This window comes from Corvus moneduloides, chromosome Z, assembly GCF_009650955.1.
Source record: "Corvus moneduloides isolate bCorMon1 chromosome Z, bCorMon1.pri, whole genome shotgun sequence".
Classification (NCBI taxonomy): Eukaryota; Metazoa; Chordata; class Aves; order Passeriformes; family Corvidae; genus Corvus; species Corvus moneduloides.
This window is the reverse complement of record NC_045511.1, coordinates 75,428,462-75,443,459: the sequence shown is the minus strand read 5'-3', so window position 1 is coordinate 75,443,459 and position 14,998 is coordinate 75,428,462. Positions and strand designations below refer to the sequence as shown.

Here is a 14,998-nt window from a genome sequence, read left to right as displayed (position 1 = left end):
GCAGGAGGGGGCAGCCGGGGGGGTCGGGCTCTGCTGGCAGGGAACAGGGACAGGAGGAGAGGGAACGGCCTCAGGCTGGGCCAGGGCAGGCTCAGGGTGGACAGCAGCAGGAATTTCCCCATGGAAAGGGAGCTCAGGCCTTGGCAGGGGCTGCCCAGGGAGGTTTGGAGTGCCCATCCCTGGAGGTGTCCAAGGAAGGGCTGGAGGTGGCACTCGGTGCTCTGGGCTGGGGACAAGGTGGGGATCAGGCACAGGCTGGACCTGACAGTTTGAGAGGGATTTTCCAACGTAAATGGTTCTCTGATAAAGTTCCTAACACTGAACATCACTGTCTTGTAATCCAAAGATCATAGGAAGCACACAAGACTAAGAGGAGCACTGATCCATGCTCATGCAGAAATGATTTTCTCCTGATGTCTTCTCACCCATCAATCAATGACCACAGCTTTAGACAAAGTGGATACAAAATCCAGAGATCCACGGAGATGTTTTACTGTCTTACACAGAATTTCATGGATGATTTTGAGACTGGGGTCTTCCAGCTAGTTTCTTGACATTCCAGTGGGAAAGAGGCAAGTGTGGGTTTACAGCTGGATTGTGCTTTGTTACTCATCGTCAAAATGAACCGTGGGATTGAGCACGTCAAGCCAAAGGGTAGTTGATTTTGTAGACTTTAAAAAAAATGGGGTTTATTTGCAACATGACCTATGAGAGGACTCTGTTAGTGGAAGATATTAATATGTCAAAGGGTACATAGCAAGATGAGCAGCACATCCAAAACTTAAATCAAGTATTTTATGTTGCACTAAATACCTTGAGTCAGTAGCTGCTTTCCAAGGAATATACAGTACACACTTGCAATAAGTAAAACTGCATGCCACCTTTGGACATAGAGAACTTCATTTAAAAAAATAAGATCTTAAATTGCGAGTAAAAACCAAACAAGAAAGATATTATCTGGATGCTTAGCAGATCACATACTTGTCAAAGATTAATCTTTCAGTAACAGACTGGATTAGAAATATTAAGAAATCAATTAACAGGGTTGGAAAAGGCCTTAAAAATACCCAGTTCCAACCCTGCCATGGGCAGGGACACTTTCCACTAGACCAGGCTGCTCCAAGTGCCATCTGAGCTGAGCATGTGCTCGTAAGAACACAGAGGTCTGTTCTGAGAAATGTTTATCTCTTGAGAACCTGTGTGTGCCACTGCCACCCCTCCCTGCACAGCACAGCCCCTCACCTGGCGGGCTGCCGTGCCCGGCTGCAGCTGTGGCAATGGCAAAAGCAGAAGCAGGAGACACCGAGCAGTGGCTGTTGTCAGCAGTCTGCACTGTAAAGGGAAGAGACAGGAAAAAATTAGCTTCGACAAACTTTTCATTAACCAACAACAGGACTTAGAATCTTCAGTAATGTTTGTAACTTTGTGAGTATTTTGTTTATTAACACTGTCAGATGATTTTCTGTTGAAGACAATGAAAGTATCATAATCATATTTGTGTTTTGTATTTCCAGGTCAGTATAATTAATGTTGCAACAGAAAAAACATCTAAGACACTGCCAAGGTGAGGAACAAGATATTAACCAAACAGGATGGGGAAAAAAAAAAAGAGAGACAAAGGGAAAAACAATGGCATAGAAAATCAACCTAAACAAAAAATTCTGTCAGAGAATTAAGCATATTCACCATAACTGGATTTACATGTTTTCCCTGGTCACTGCCCAGGATGAGCACAGTTATGCAGATTTTATCAAACTTTCTCTTCAGGGAGTGCTGTGAACATTGTCTCTGACTAGGACTCAGACAATATGACACTGCCCACAGTTTCCAGCTCCCAAATCTTGCCTTCTTGCCACAAATGTGCCCAGTCATAGAAAATTACTATTGGTTTAAATCTAAAGTGTCCTAGCAACGTATTACCCAGGTGAGAAGACTCTGCTCTGCTTCTGTTTTAGTCCCAGGTATGAAACACCTGCCCAGAAATCTGGTCTGCAGGAGCTGGCAGCATTTTAGGTGTTCATGGACACAGCTCACAGCCCTGCTAATGATTTCAAAGAGACACGTGAGAGCTATTTGAGGAGCTCAAGCTCTCTTTTTCCTCTTCAATTGAGCAGCTTATTCAAATTTTGGAATGAATAATGTGACACCATCTGTAAATGTTCAGTGTTACACAAAGAAACAGACACAGTCACTCCCCATTGACAACAATGGGTGTTGTGTATTTCATGATTACAGATGGTGCCCAAAATATGTCCCCTCATCAGCTGAAAAAAATATGTCAAAGTCTTGAGAGTTCTGTGAGAACAGGACTGATTCAATATTAGTCTTGAACTTGGGCACATCCTGCTCGAGCTATTTCAGAACACTGAATCATACTGAAGTCTCAACATGCTTCCACGTCTCATTATTGCTACTCAAATTTAACAGGCACACTTCACATTTTAATCGCTTTTTTATTTTTAACACCTGATAAATACGAAAAACACAAGCAAACCAGATGCTTCAAACATTATTACTACTTTCTACTGCCCAGCACAGATGACAGGTACAGTGATTAAACTCTCTTCAGAGTGACTGGCAGAGCCAGGCCGTGTCAGTCTCTCACCTCCTGGCTGCCAATAGCGGAGGTGACGCGGTGTCGAAGGGGACCTGCACGGGGACAGCTCTGTGGTGTCCACCACTGAGGTGCTTTCAGGAATAGTCCTGTCCACTGACACAGATTCGAGAACTGCTGCTTTAAAAGAGAATAAATGTCAGTACTGATGATCATGCATAATTTGGTTAATAGTTCTTTCAAACAGTACCACCTCTGGAACTTGCCATGAGATTTTGCCATTAACTCAGCAATAATTATCCTCTGGAAGGAGTTAAAGGAGTGGGAAAGTCTTGTACCAGTAACACAAAAGCTCATAAATAAAGAGCTTGGTGAAAACCAGCAAGTTGTCAATTTTAAAGTATGTTGGATAAAACTGCACTTTCAATCAGGAGAATATGCAGTGACATGCACGCATAGTAAGGGTACTTGAACTCATAGGTTTTCTATGAGCTAGGGAAAGCAATCCTTGTTGAACAACAAAGCGTACTCAAAATCTGTCCAATAAAATTGCCAACAGCACCGGAGAGCAAACTAGTACACTGCAGAGTTCTTCTATCAGAAGAATAAAAAAAACGGAATGGGAGAAATACTGCTTCTAAAATGAGGGAAAATAAACTGATAAAATACATCCTGCATTTGATGTGAGTAAGAGCTCTGCCTGCAGCATAAGCATTGTGTCTATAAAGATAAATATAAACAAAAAGTTTGGGAAATAAAAACTCTGAAAGCAAACAACCTTGAAAGTAGGCAAAGAAGGTGAAAATTCCAGCATGTAAATGAACAGTCATAGAGAACAACAATCACCATTTTTTACAGAACAGATTTCGTGCAGTTGTACTGGATTTAGAGTAAGCCAGAGCTGGTTTTTGGAACTCTGGCAGTACCAGAGCAACAGTACCACCCATTTCTATCCCCTTTATGAGATTTCTTTTTAAACTTAGTCATCTTCCTCAACATGCTGCATGCAGCTGAGTGGCAAAAGGACCCTCTATTGCAGCACAGAGCTCTCTACCTGCAAATTTCTCCAGACTGAGTGCAAGCTGTTCAGCAGGAGAACCACCCCAAAGAGGTGGGGGACACTGCACTGACAGAAATTTAGCATTTTTATGGGTTTCTGGCCATTTCCAAGTGTTCCCTGTACTGTCCAGGTAACACTTCCAGCTTTGACAGACCACAGTGTGAAATGTGAATAACCCTCCAACAATGCCCAGTGCTTACACAAGGGCAGAACAACCTGCTCTTTACCAGTTCACCTTAAAATATGTAGAAAATATGCTACACCTAAGACAACAGTTACCTGTCTGTGATTACTTTTAACAGACAGTCTGTATTTTGAGACGTGCTGTGCTATCATCACATTGGTTAGAATGTGGCTACAGTAGTGCACAAGAAGAATTTGCTCTACTTCACATAGGAATAACTCTATTTTATATATATATAAATAGTCTGTTATGCAATTAATGTAAAAACATCCAGCATACTGGATATATAATATCCATGATTATGCACAACAGCTAACCAGTACTTTTTGAAAGCATAAAGCATGAGCAAAGATCACAGAATATCCTGAGTTAGAAGGGACCCACAGGGATCACCCAGCCCAGCTCCTGGCCCTGCCCAGACCCCCCAACAGCCCCACCCTGGGCATCCCTGGCAGCGCTGTCCCAACGCTCCTGGAGCTCTGGCAGCCTCGGGGCTGTGCCCATTCCCTGGGGAGCCTGGGCAGTGCCCGAGCCCCCTCTGGGGGAAGAACCTTTCCTTGATCTCAGCCTGACCCTCCCTGGCACAGCTCCAGCTGCTCCCTGGGTCCTGTCCCTGTCCCAGGGAGCAGAGATCAGAGCTGCCCTCAGGAGGAGCCACAGTCCCAGCTGAGCTCTGCCCTCAGGCTCCTCTGCTGCAGTGGAACAAGCCCAGCGCCCTCAAGCAGCTCTTTGGGTGGCCGCTCCAGACCCTTTACCATCCCCATGTCCCTTTTTTGGACACTGTCCAAGAGTTTTAGCTCTTTCTGATATTATGGTGCCCAAAACTGTCCCCATGTCTCGAGGTGAGGCTGCACCAGGTGCTGCTGGGCCTGGTGTCCCCCAGGACAGGATGTCCCTGCTGGCTCCAGGGCACTGCTGACTCAGGTCAAACTGGACATGGACCAGGACCCCCAGGTCCTGTCCCGTATCTGCTCTTCAGCCCCTCGTTCCCCTGTCCATCCACACAGCCAGGGGTGCCCATCCCAGGTGCAGAACCCCTTGTTAAACCCCACAGAGTTGGTGATTTCCCACCTCTCATTTTCTGAACTGTCTCTGCAGGGCCTCTCTGCCCTCAAGGGAGTCAACAGCTCCTCCCAATTTAGTGTCATCAGCACACTTACTTAGTATTCCTTAGAGTCCTGTGTCCAGGTTGCTAATGAAGATGTTGAAGAGCACAGGGCTGAGGATGGAACCCTGGAATCCCAGCAGTGACCAGTGCCAGCCTGGTGTCACCCCAGTCACTGCCACCCTCTGTGCCTGACTCGTGAGCCCGTTGCCCACAGTGTTTATATCCACCTGCAGGCTGGACAGCTGGTCCAGATGGATCCTGGGAGAGACTGTATCAAAAGCTTTGATGGAGTCCAAAAAGATCGCATGACTGCCTCTCCTGGGTCAACCAGGTGTGTCACCCTGTCACAGAAGGAGCTCAGGTGCGACAAGCAGGACCTTCCCTTCATGAAGCTGTGCTGACCTATTGTTGCCAGATGAATACCTGTTTGCTCAGCTGGTAGGGAAAAGACAATGATTATTTTGTAAAATCACTGGCCTGTGGGACTGCATAATGGGGACCATGTTAAACATCAACCAAAAAGAGGAGCAGGAGAATATGTTTTCATCTGCAAAATAATTAATTACATTAGTTGTGCCAACTTAGCTCCAGGTTTGAGAAAGTAACACCAAATTCATGGGGTGGTCAAGTGTAACTTCAGGGCTGACAACCACCAGAGACCACTGCAGAGACCCCTGAGACAGACAAACTCAAGTGAAAAGGGAAGGAACATACGTTGATGACTTTGGGGGAATAATTATCATATGTGTGTTTCTTCTGGGAAGAGCTGTGAGCATGCATGTGATGTACAGCCTATGAACAGGACCTTCTGTGTGCTCAGCACATACGGTATTGCAGAGGAGACATCCCCTGACTCCTGCAGCTGAATGAAGAACGGCTGCTTCTTAATGCTGCACTGCTGCTAGGGAGGTTTTGTCCATTTTTCAGTAACACAATGCCTGTGGTGTCCTCCAGGTGTTTTTCAATACCTCACAGAATAATCTTCTCCATCACCTTACCAGGTATTGAAGTGAGACTGATGGGCCTGCAGTTTCCAGGATCACCCTTCCTGCACTTTTTGAAAACTGGGACAATGTTAACCAGCTTCCACTCAACTGGGACCTCTCCAGACTCCCAAGATTGTTCAAATATTGAGAGAAGCCTCACAATGACATCAGCCAGCTCTTTGAGTATTCTCAGATGAACCCCATCAGGCCCCATAGATTTATAGGGATCCAGCTGGTGCAGCAGATCCCTACAACTTCAGGATCAACTGTGAGTTTATCGTTCTCAAATCATGGTCATTCAGCTCAGGGCACTGGGACTCCCTTAGCCCATGTTGAAGAGATGTAAGGAAAACATTAAATATCCCTGTCTTGTCAAACTCCCTATCTGTGAGGCGACCATCCTCATTCTGAAATGGGCCAATGTAATTTCTGCACTGCTTTTTGCTGATGTATTTAAAAACCCTCTTTTTATCATCCCCCACAGTTCTGGCAAGTTGCAACTCCAGTTAAGCTTTGGCTGCAAAAATTTTCTCCCTGCAGAGCAGCATCTCCGTGTTCCTGCCACATCACCCAACCTTCTCCTGCTGGGCATACACCTTCCTTTTCTGCTTTATCTCCAAAAGAAGATCCCTGCTCAGCCAAGCCAGCCTTCTGTCTCATCTGCTTGACTTTCAGCATTCTGGAATTGCCTCTTCCTGTGCTGTTAGGAGGTGATGCCTAAAATGTGACCCATAGTAATGGACCCCAGCACCTTTGGAAGAATTTTCCCAGGGATCTTGCTCACTATTTCCCCGAGCAGCCTAAAGTCTGCTCTCCTCATGTCCAAGGGTGAAATTTTTCTGGCACTTTTCCTCCTAGCAACAGAGATTTTAAACTCAATCACTTTGTGGCTGCTGTAGCAAAGATGGCCACCAATCATGTCATTCATGCAACCCTCTCTGTAAACAAGCAACAGATCAAGGAGGGCATCTTTCCTAGTCAGCTCTCCTAGTACTTGTATATGATGTTGTCATCCAGGTGTTTTAGTAATCTTCTGGCCTGGATTGTACCAGCTGTGTGATGCTCCCAGTTGATTTCTGACAGATTGAAGTACAAGGACAGTTGGCTTGGACGCATCCCTCAGTTCCATTGGTGTTATTGTCTGGGCCGGGAGATCTACAGTAGACTCCCTTAGAGACGTCTGCATCATTTGACTGCCCCTTGATTCTTCCCCAGAGGCTCTCAACTGTGCCAGTTGTGGCCTCCCTACATTCTAACCCTTCTCTTACATACAATGCCTCCCTCAGCCTCATCTGCCCTGCCTGTTCTTCTTAAAGAGTCTGTAATTGTTCAATAGGGCACTTCAATCACAGGACTCATCCCAGTAAGGTTTTACTTATGCCAGTGATGTCAAATCACCTGGACTGGGCCAAGGATCCAAGCTCCTCGTTTCTTCCTCATGCTGTGTATGTTGGAACAGAAACACTTCAGGTGTGGTTTGTTGTAGCCAACACCTCCCACCAGCACTCAGTTCCTCAAGTTTAGGTGCATCACCCCACTGCTTCTCACTACCCAGCCCAGTTTTGTCCCTTTCCCCCTTCCAAACTAGTTTAAAGCTCTATCAACGAGTCCTCCTAGTTCCTATGCTAGAAACCTTTTTCCCCTCTGAAGGTGCATCCCATCAGGTGTCAGAAGACCACGTGTTCAACAGACATCCCATGGTCAAAAAACCAACATTATTCTGACAAAACCAGCCTCTGCCCTTGATAGACAGACTCCTGGAATGCTACGGTGGCTAACTTGCCTGTTAAAAAGGCGTTTTTGTTAAACAATAGGCTACATTCTGTAAAAACAATCCCTCTGCATAATGAAACATCTAATTTATTAGCAGGGCAGTGGTAATTCATCAGTAGGGAGCAGACATGACTTCTCAAACCTATTTGTCTTACTTTGTATTGTGTAATCCTTTTCTTCTTTCCTCTCATTAGTTTTTGTTATTACAGTACTACCAATGAAAATTGAGCTACATTTTGCTCAGATTCATAGATCAATTTCCTGAGACTGTCAGCCAGGCCATGTAAAACCATTTTAAAATATTCATTTTAGGAATACAAAAAGCATTTTTAAATTGCATCATTTTCTGTTTAGTGTAACAGCAATAGAAAAAAATTACTGCAAACTTCTGTTCCAATTAAGAAGACCCTTTGGGGACCACTCCTCTGTCCCCAAAGGAGAAATAATGCCCACGTCTGTTTCCTGTGAGACTGGAGCTACTTCCTTACTTTGCCATCTATAATTACAATGACCCCACCCTAGATGTCCACTCTGAGGTTTACATCAACCAACTTCAGCCCTGTGGAAGTAAAACCTATTCCAAGGTGCCTTACAGAATCCACAGAGTAAACAGGTATTTGCTCAGGAGCAATTAATCTGTTTTGGACTTGTACCTTCCGGAGCGATAACCAGGTGACATTCACACCACCTGCTACGAATGTCACCAGTGTGCTGAGGACATCACATGCGTTATTTATTTGGATTAGTGATGGAATCTTCTCGGAAAACCAGCCCTCTAAGCAAACATCTTAAAGCTGTTAGGTCTTTCTTTTTAACTTAATATTTTACTTCCTGTAGAAAATGGTACAACTCAAAAATCTCTCACCTCAGCAAACACAGCTGGCATCAAATATTCTCTTATGCCTTTCTCCTTAACACAGCACTGAAGTGAAAACAGACAAGGTGGTGTGGGTTGGAACGAGATGAGCTTTAAGCTCCCTTCCTACCCAGACCATTCTGTGATTCTATGACTTTGCCGTGCTGCTGTTGCTAGGAAGAAGCAGCAAAGCAGTGGGAACAGAGAGCATATCACAGCCTCGACCAGAGGAGCAGCAGGGAGCAGCATGCCCGGTTTCCATGTTCTGTGGGTATGGAATACCTCTGCGGATGCTCCTCCTCAGCTTGTTGCAGAGGTCCAGGCGTGGGTTCTCCAGGCTGTCCTCAGCTGAGCCCGGGCTCTGCTCGGGGGATGACAGCCCCCGGCTCAGGTCCAGTGGCGCCTTGCTGCCCGTGGGCGGCGGGGATGTGGCTGGGCTGTAGTTTGAGGTAGGACTGCTGGCCACAGACGAAGCAGAGAGGTCGAGGGCACCGATCCTGGAGTTCAGAGGGGACGTCAGTGACAGTTTCCGTGTCCTGGCGGGTGAGGAGGTCCTGGAGAGTGACAGGGGAGGAGGAGAGGAAAACTTGCGGCAGAGATGTGGCGACTTCCCGTCAGCTAGGTACTCCCCTCTGTTGTTCTGACTGGTGGCAAAGAACAACTCCAAAGACCTGAGAGTAAGAAACACAAAAAGAGCAACACAGTAGCAAACACTGAACAGGTTTAAGTGAAAACGCTTAAATTTTGTGCAAGTCTGCACGGCACTGCAAAATCTGTGTGACACTTAGTCCTCAAAGCTTGGGCAGATAGCTGAGACAGACTCTCCTTAAAAACTGACATCCTACACACTAAGAACCTTCTTCTTAGATTATTTATAAGCAGCAAATAGCGGGCAAAACGCCCACAAAATGAACAGCGAATGAGGCCACGGTATCTCTCTGAGAAATCCGTGACAGGAAGCAAAGAGCCGCACACGCACCTGACAGGAATGGAGGTGAAGGGCCGCCTGTAGATGTCGGACAGCTTCTCCAGCACCACGGCCGCGGTGGTGAAGATGCGGTAGGTGTGCAGGAAGGTGTTCAGGAAGTCGATGCTCAGGAACCGCAGGTCCGTGAGCCGCTCCAAGAGGCGTTCGACGCTAGCGTAGCGGATTTGGGGGACCTTGCAGGAATTCAGCGTTTTGCTGAAGCAAATATCAATGTCATCTCTGTGAAGACGGGCATCAGATCTACACAAAAGACAAATTTAAAACACTTTACCAATGAGTGATTATGGCTCAGGAGTGGTATCCCTTTAGCTGTTCCTGGCAACGTAATAGCAGCAAATATTTATGCACTATTGTGTTTCATCAATGCAAGAAAACTCTTAATCTGTGGTGATACCTGCTTCCATAACTAAGGGAACCTAAATTTTATTTTTGGCAAATGTTTTACACTTCAAAGCCTAAGAAACTGTTAATGATGCTTAAATTTCTGAAATGGAACAGGTGGCAGAATCGTCTCCTGTTGTCTCTTTCAGGCTGCTGTGGACTGTGGTTCAATATTACTAAAATCTCAGTATAGAATAATTGATTGCAATTTTTCCTGCTGGGATCAAGTTTTATCTAAAATAGAGTAATGGACCCTAACAAAACCCAGCAAAATTGACCCCCCAGCTAAGTTTAAGGCTCACCTGCAAATTCACATCTGCCTTCAGGCTCCAAGAATTACTTTTTGTTTTAAAAAAGGAAAGAGGAAACAGCACAAAACATCTCAAATTTCAAAGCAGAAACTAAGGAGAATTTTTGTTTCAATGAAAAAAACAAAACCCGACCAGTTTTTGCTTGGACATCAAAATAAAAGTCATTTATGTAACTCTACCCATAATGAATTTTTTTCCCGTCAAATTCTGTTTTGCTTAATTTTATCTAGTTGAAGGCTTAGTTTGTAAATAAACAGGATGAATACTAAGTAAAGCATCTTTCAATAACCCAATCCTTTCGTTAAAAATTACTGGATTTTCTCAGAATAAAGATTAGGATATTCCACACACTTCTACACTGTATTACATAAAAGAAACAACAAAAAAATTCTTGTTTCTTCAGCTGGGCCCTTGGAAAAGTGGCAATTTTTTGTTTATATCATCCAATGACATCTGACTCTGAAAGTCAAAGTGTGCTGCAAATTAGACAAGTAAAATTTAAGAAAGAGTACACCAAATTTGTGTCTGTTGTTAAGATCCTGTATGTTCTTTAGAATTAATATTCCTTTCTGTTGACACTGGGACTAAGGTCCTGCTATACTTTGAAAGGGGACAAATGTACTTTTAACACTCAGCAGGTGACAGAGTGTTCCTGGAATAATGCTGAAGACAATAAATGCCTTATTTCCAGGGTATGTGCCCTAACAGTGCATTCCCAGATGTTTTCTCTCTCCCATTTCTAAGTGCAAAAAGAGGAGAGGGAACAATGACAAAAGAGGCATTTGAGAAACGAAGAGATGTGACAGGTAACACTAAGAAAGGAAATAGTTTTATGTCTATCCCTATGTTTTATTCACTTATATTTATATTGGATAGTAGTAAGTAAAACTCATGTAAATTGAGGTAAGTAGAAGATCCAAGTTGTGTTGAAAATTTGGAACCACATACTAAAAATGTCTCACTAGAAAAAAACCCTATTTATTACAATAAATAACTGTGAGAATCCAAAGGTAAGGGAAGCAGGCTTATAAACAATGATGCTACTTTGACGTGATCAGTTAAAATTGTGAGAGAAAATAATTTTTTAACAGAAGTAAATATAGAGAACAGAAACTTTGGCTAATATAACAAAATACCTTTAAAAATGGTACTTGTCTGCAGTCACATAAATTCTGAGGACATTTTAGAATATCTCCAACAAAATCATGAGATTACAGGGAAGAGCCACCCAAGGACAAAATCATTCATCTGAGGCATAACTGCAGCCAACTAGTCAAAACCCAGAAAAACCTGAGCTGTGATCCAACACTGTGAATTAAGAGTTCACCACTCTGAGTGGTCCCTACAATACCAAGAAAGGGATTTGAAAAGATATGTTTTGGGATATAGGATCAGTTCCATTTAACCAAAATAGAAGAAAAATAGAAGTTTGCGTTTTCTAAACACATTTTGTTAAAATTTTGTTGAAGAAACACAACAATCTATTTTGTTCACTGTTGCACTTACTTGATCATATGTGGCACTGTGACTTTGGAGTTTTCTTCAAACACTATTGTCATTAATCCATTGCACCTTATATTATCAATGCACTGTGAAAATAAACATTGAAAACTGTTAAAATCAAAACACAGGGTAAGGGGACTTATTCCCACACTTTTCATATCCCTAGAAGCTTGAAGCATAGCTTTTGCAGGTCATGGGCTGATAAAGACAAGGTATTTTCTCAGATGAAAAGCAGTGATGCAAAAATTAGAGTCGACATGCTTCTCTAGCCTTTGCCTCTCAGGGTATTCAGTTCAGCAACCTTTTCTTTCCACATGATTAAGTATTTTGAGTTGCAACTGATATTTCCTTTGAAGCTCCTTTGAAAGGGAACAGAACTCATTACTTGTAGTATTTTCTGAATGAGTGTAAGCTTGAAAAATCAAGACCACAAGAAAGTCACAATGCTTTATACTCCAAGGGGTACGGTAATACCTTAACCTTTACTCTGTGCAAAAGATCAGAAGGGAATATAAAAAGCTTCCAGAAACACACTTGTAAAAACAAATTCAAGTGGTGCTCCTTGTGAAACACAGCTGTGAGGAAGCTATCCAGCTGTTCCCTGCAAACTATTGTTTTGGGCTGGGAATTAGGAGGGACTTTCATATGCAGTTTTATGTAGTTCAGATATGTCCAGAGAAGGGAACAGAGCTGGGAAGTCTCTGGAGCCCCAGGAGCGGCTGAGGGAGCTGGGAAAGGGGCTCAGGCTGGAGCAAAGGAGGCTCCGGGGGGACCTTGTGGCTCTGCACAAGTCCCTGACAGGAGGGGGCAGCCGGGGGGGTCGGGCTCTGCTCCCAGGGAACAGGGACAGGAGGAGAGGGAACGGCCTCAGGCTGGGCCAGGGCAGGCTCAGGGTGGACAGCAGCAGGAATTTCCCCATGGAAAGGGAGCTCAGGCCTTGGCAGGGGCTGCCCAGGGAGGTTTGGAGTGCCCATCCCTGGAGGTGTCCAAGGAAGGGCTGGAGGTGGCACTCGGTGCTCTGGGCTGAGGACAGGGCGGGCATCAGGCACAGCTTGGACTTGATGGTCTGGGAGGGATTTTCCAGCCTCAGTGATCCTGGGGTTCTGAGAAAACTCAGCACTACAAGCCTTGCCCCTGGAACTCAACAAATCTCACAGAGCATCAGATTTATATGGTCTGCAACAAGAACCTGCTACTAAACCCTACAGGGCTCTTGTCTTTATAATACTTTCTACTTCTATTCATTAAGTATCATACATACATACATACATATATATATGTGTGTGTGTGTGTGTGTATATATAAATACAATCTCCTTACATCAGTAAAAAGGAGTTTCAAAAATTATCACATACATTTATCTTGACTTCAAGAATACATATAGGATTCAGGCTTTGAAACATTTCATAGCAGAGCAGTGATTGATATTGGATTGCTCAAACCTGACAATCAGAGGCCTCTTCAGGTTTAGATTACATCTATAGCTACAAATTTAAAGTATCATCTACGTAGCTGTATATGGTTTTCAGTTCAGGTTTTTAAGATTATTTGGAAAGTGCAGCTGCAATAATTCACAGAATGATTTTCTCAAATCATTACTTATAAGCAGTGACAAACACATCTAATAGAAATACATGTATTTTCCCTATTTGAACTCGAAATGTTTCAAAGAAGCCCTTAGCACCAATCATGGTATCAGACGACTTTTTAACATATTATAATTTAGGCTAAGAATGGACTTACTCGTGTTCTTAAACAGTCTTTCCACACCAGCAAATAACTCCAGTAATTTTACATGTCAGTGGAACAACATAATTCACTGAAAATTGGTTTTGTAAAAAAATTCTTCAACCAGGTCTGTCTGTAGGACAGCAAGTTGCAGCTCATGCTGTTTTTTGAGATTTTTAATTTCCTATTTTTGTTCTTTCAAAAATGTTAATCCAGCACAAAGTAACTCAAAATACTTCTTTTTAAGCAATTTCTACTCATTATGATGATGATTCATCTGGAGATGTTGCCGGCAATGATAGCAACTTTGGAAATGCATGACATTCCATGATGCTATTTCTCTAATCAGCTATTTCTCTCTAAATTAATAGAGGATAGGACCTGAATTCAGAACTATAAGAGAAATATGTTCTTGTTTGTGTACATAAACAAAACACAAATAGCCTTGATTTAGCTCTGGTGAGCTGGAAGTTCAGATTTTTTTGAATGCATTCAACTTCTTTCCACAAATACATTATTATGAGGTTTGTCTATTATGTTTTTAACTATAAGTTATTTAAAAAAAACAAAACAACAACGTATCCCTGACATTTTAAAAATTTTAAATACCCTTTTCCTTCATTCACAACACAGACAGCTCCTGCTCACTGTCAGACCACTCAGCAATTATTTATAATGGTTTGCTAGTACTTTTTGGTGGAAAAAAAGTTTATCCCATTTTCTTACTTCATTATGAATAAGATATGGTATCAGTTTCACACTAGGACTTTCAGGTGATTTTTGATCTGTATGCAAATCATGAGAAAAACAGTACTATCCTCCTTCTTAAACCAAAATATTTATCTGGATGAGCTATCCTTAGACATAGAAATTATTACCATTAGCTTCATGTTTGTCCATGAACAATTTTGAAATTTATACTCTGTTATTGAGAAACACACTTCCCTGGTGACTCAAATGCAATGACAGAATTTTGGGGAAAACAGGCAGCACTAAGGGCTTCTCATGCAGAACACAGCAAAGCAAAGACATTCAGCACCCCTGTCTCAGGCTGGTTTTCAGAAGTACAGAGTGAACGAAGACCTCAACACAAACCAGGTGAGGAAAGCACCGAGGTACCTGACTGATGTCACTTGTCCATGCAGCTTTCTCCTGCCGTGATGGAGCTAAAAGGACAACCGTGAAAGGAGGAGCATCTGTAGGCTCCACTACGAGCTTGAAATCCAGGTGTCCAAACACCTGCCCAGAACCTTTTGCTTTACAGCCAGAGCGGGAGAGAAAAAGTCACAACGTGAAACTTCAGAGTGTAAGACAAAGAAAACAGTGGTTTCATTTAAAATGAAAATTGCTTTAAAACATCTTCTGTATAAAGAGCAAATCCAATTAGGTATCCAACAAGTCATTTTGCTGTTCACATATGCCAAGTACAAAAATACTGGGATTTGCTTTTAAAGTTTCTTCTAACACTTGCATGCTAACATACCATCACCATACCAGAAGTATCACTCAAATTAATGAAACTACTTTTACAAATCAAGTGTAAAACTTGACAAAGTGCAGGATGGA

At 43.1% G+C, this 14,998-nt stretch overlaps 1 protein-coding gene across 4 annotated transcripts in view; it reads right to left on the bottom strand.

The window, feature by feature from the left end:
- Window positions 1-14,998, bottom strand: part of RASGRF2 (Ras protein specific guanine nucleotide releasing factor 2) — a 117,079-nt gene that overhangs the window by 41,122 nt on the left and 60,959 nt on the right. For 2 of the 4 annotated variants that reach the window (XM_032095774.1, XM_032095776.1), the window contains exons 12-17: window positions 14,552-14,688; window positions 11,708-11,790; window positions 9,501-9,749; window positions 8,804-9,192; window positions 2,606-2,734; window positions 1,243-1,332 (exon numbers count right to left, since the gene is read on the bottom strand). In XM_032095774.1, the coding sequence (XP_031951665.1) occupies window positions 1,243-1,332; window positions 2,606-2,734; window positions 8,804-9,192; window positions 9,501-9,749; window positions 11,708-11,790; window positions 14,552-14,688 (1,077 nt within the window). The remainder of the gene's footprint in view (window positions 1-1,242; window positions 1,333-2,605; window positions 2,735-8,803; window positions 9,193-9,500; window positions 9,750-11,707; window positions 11,791-14,551; window positions 14,689-14,998) is intronic. The other 2 variants (XM_032095775.1, XM_032095777.1) reach the window with 1 other exon arrangement.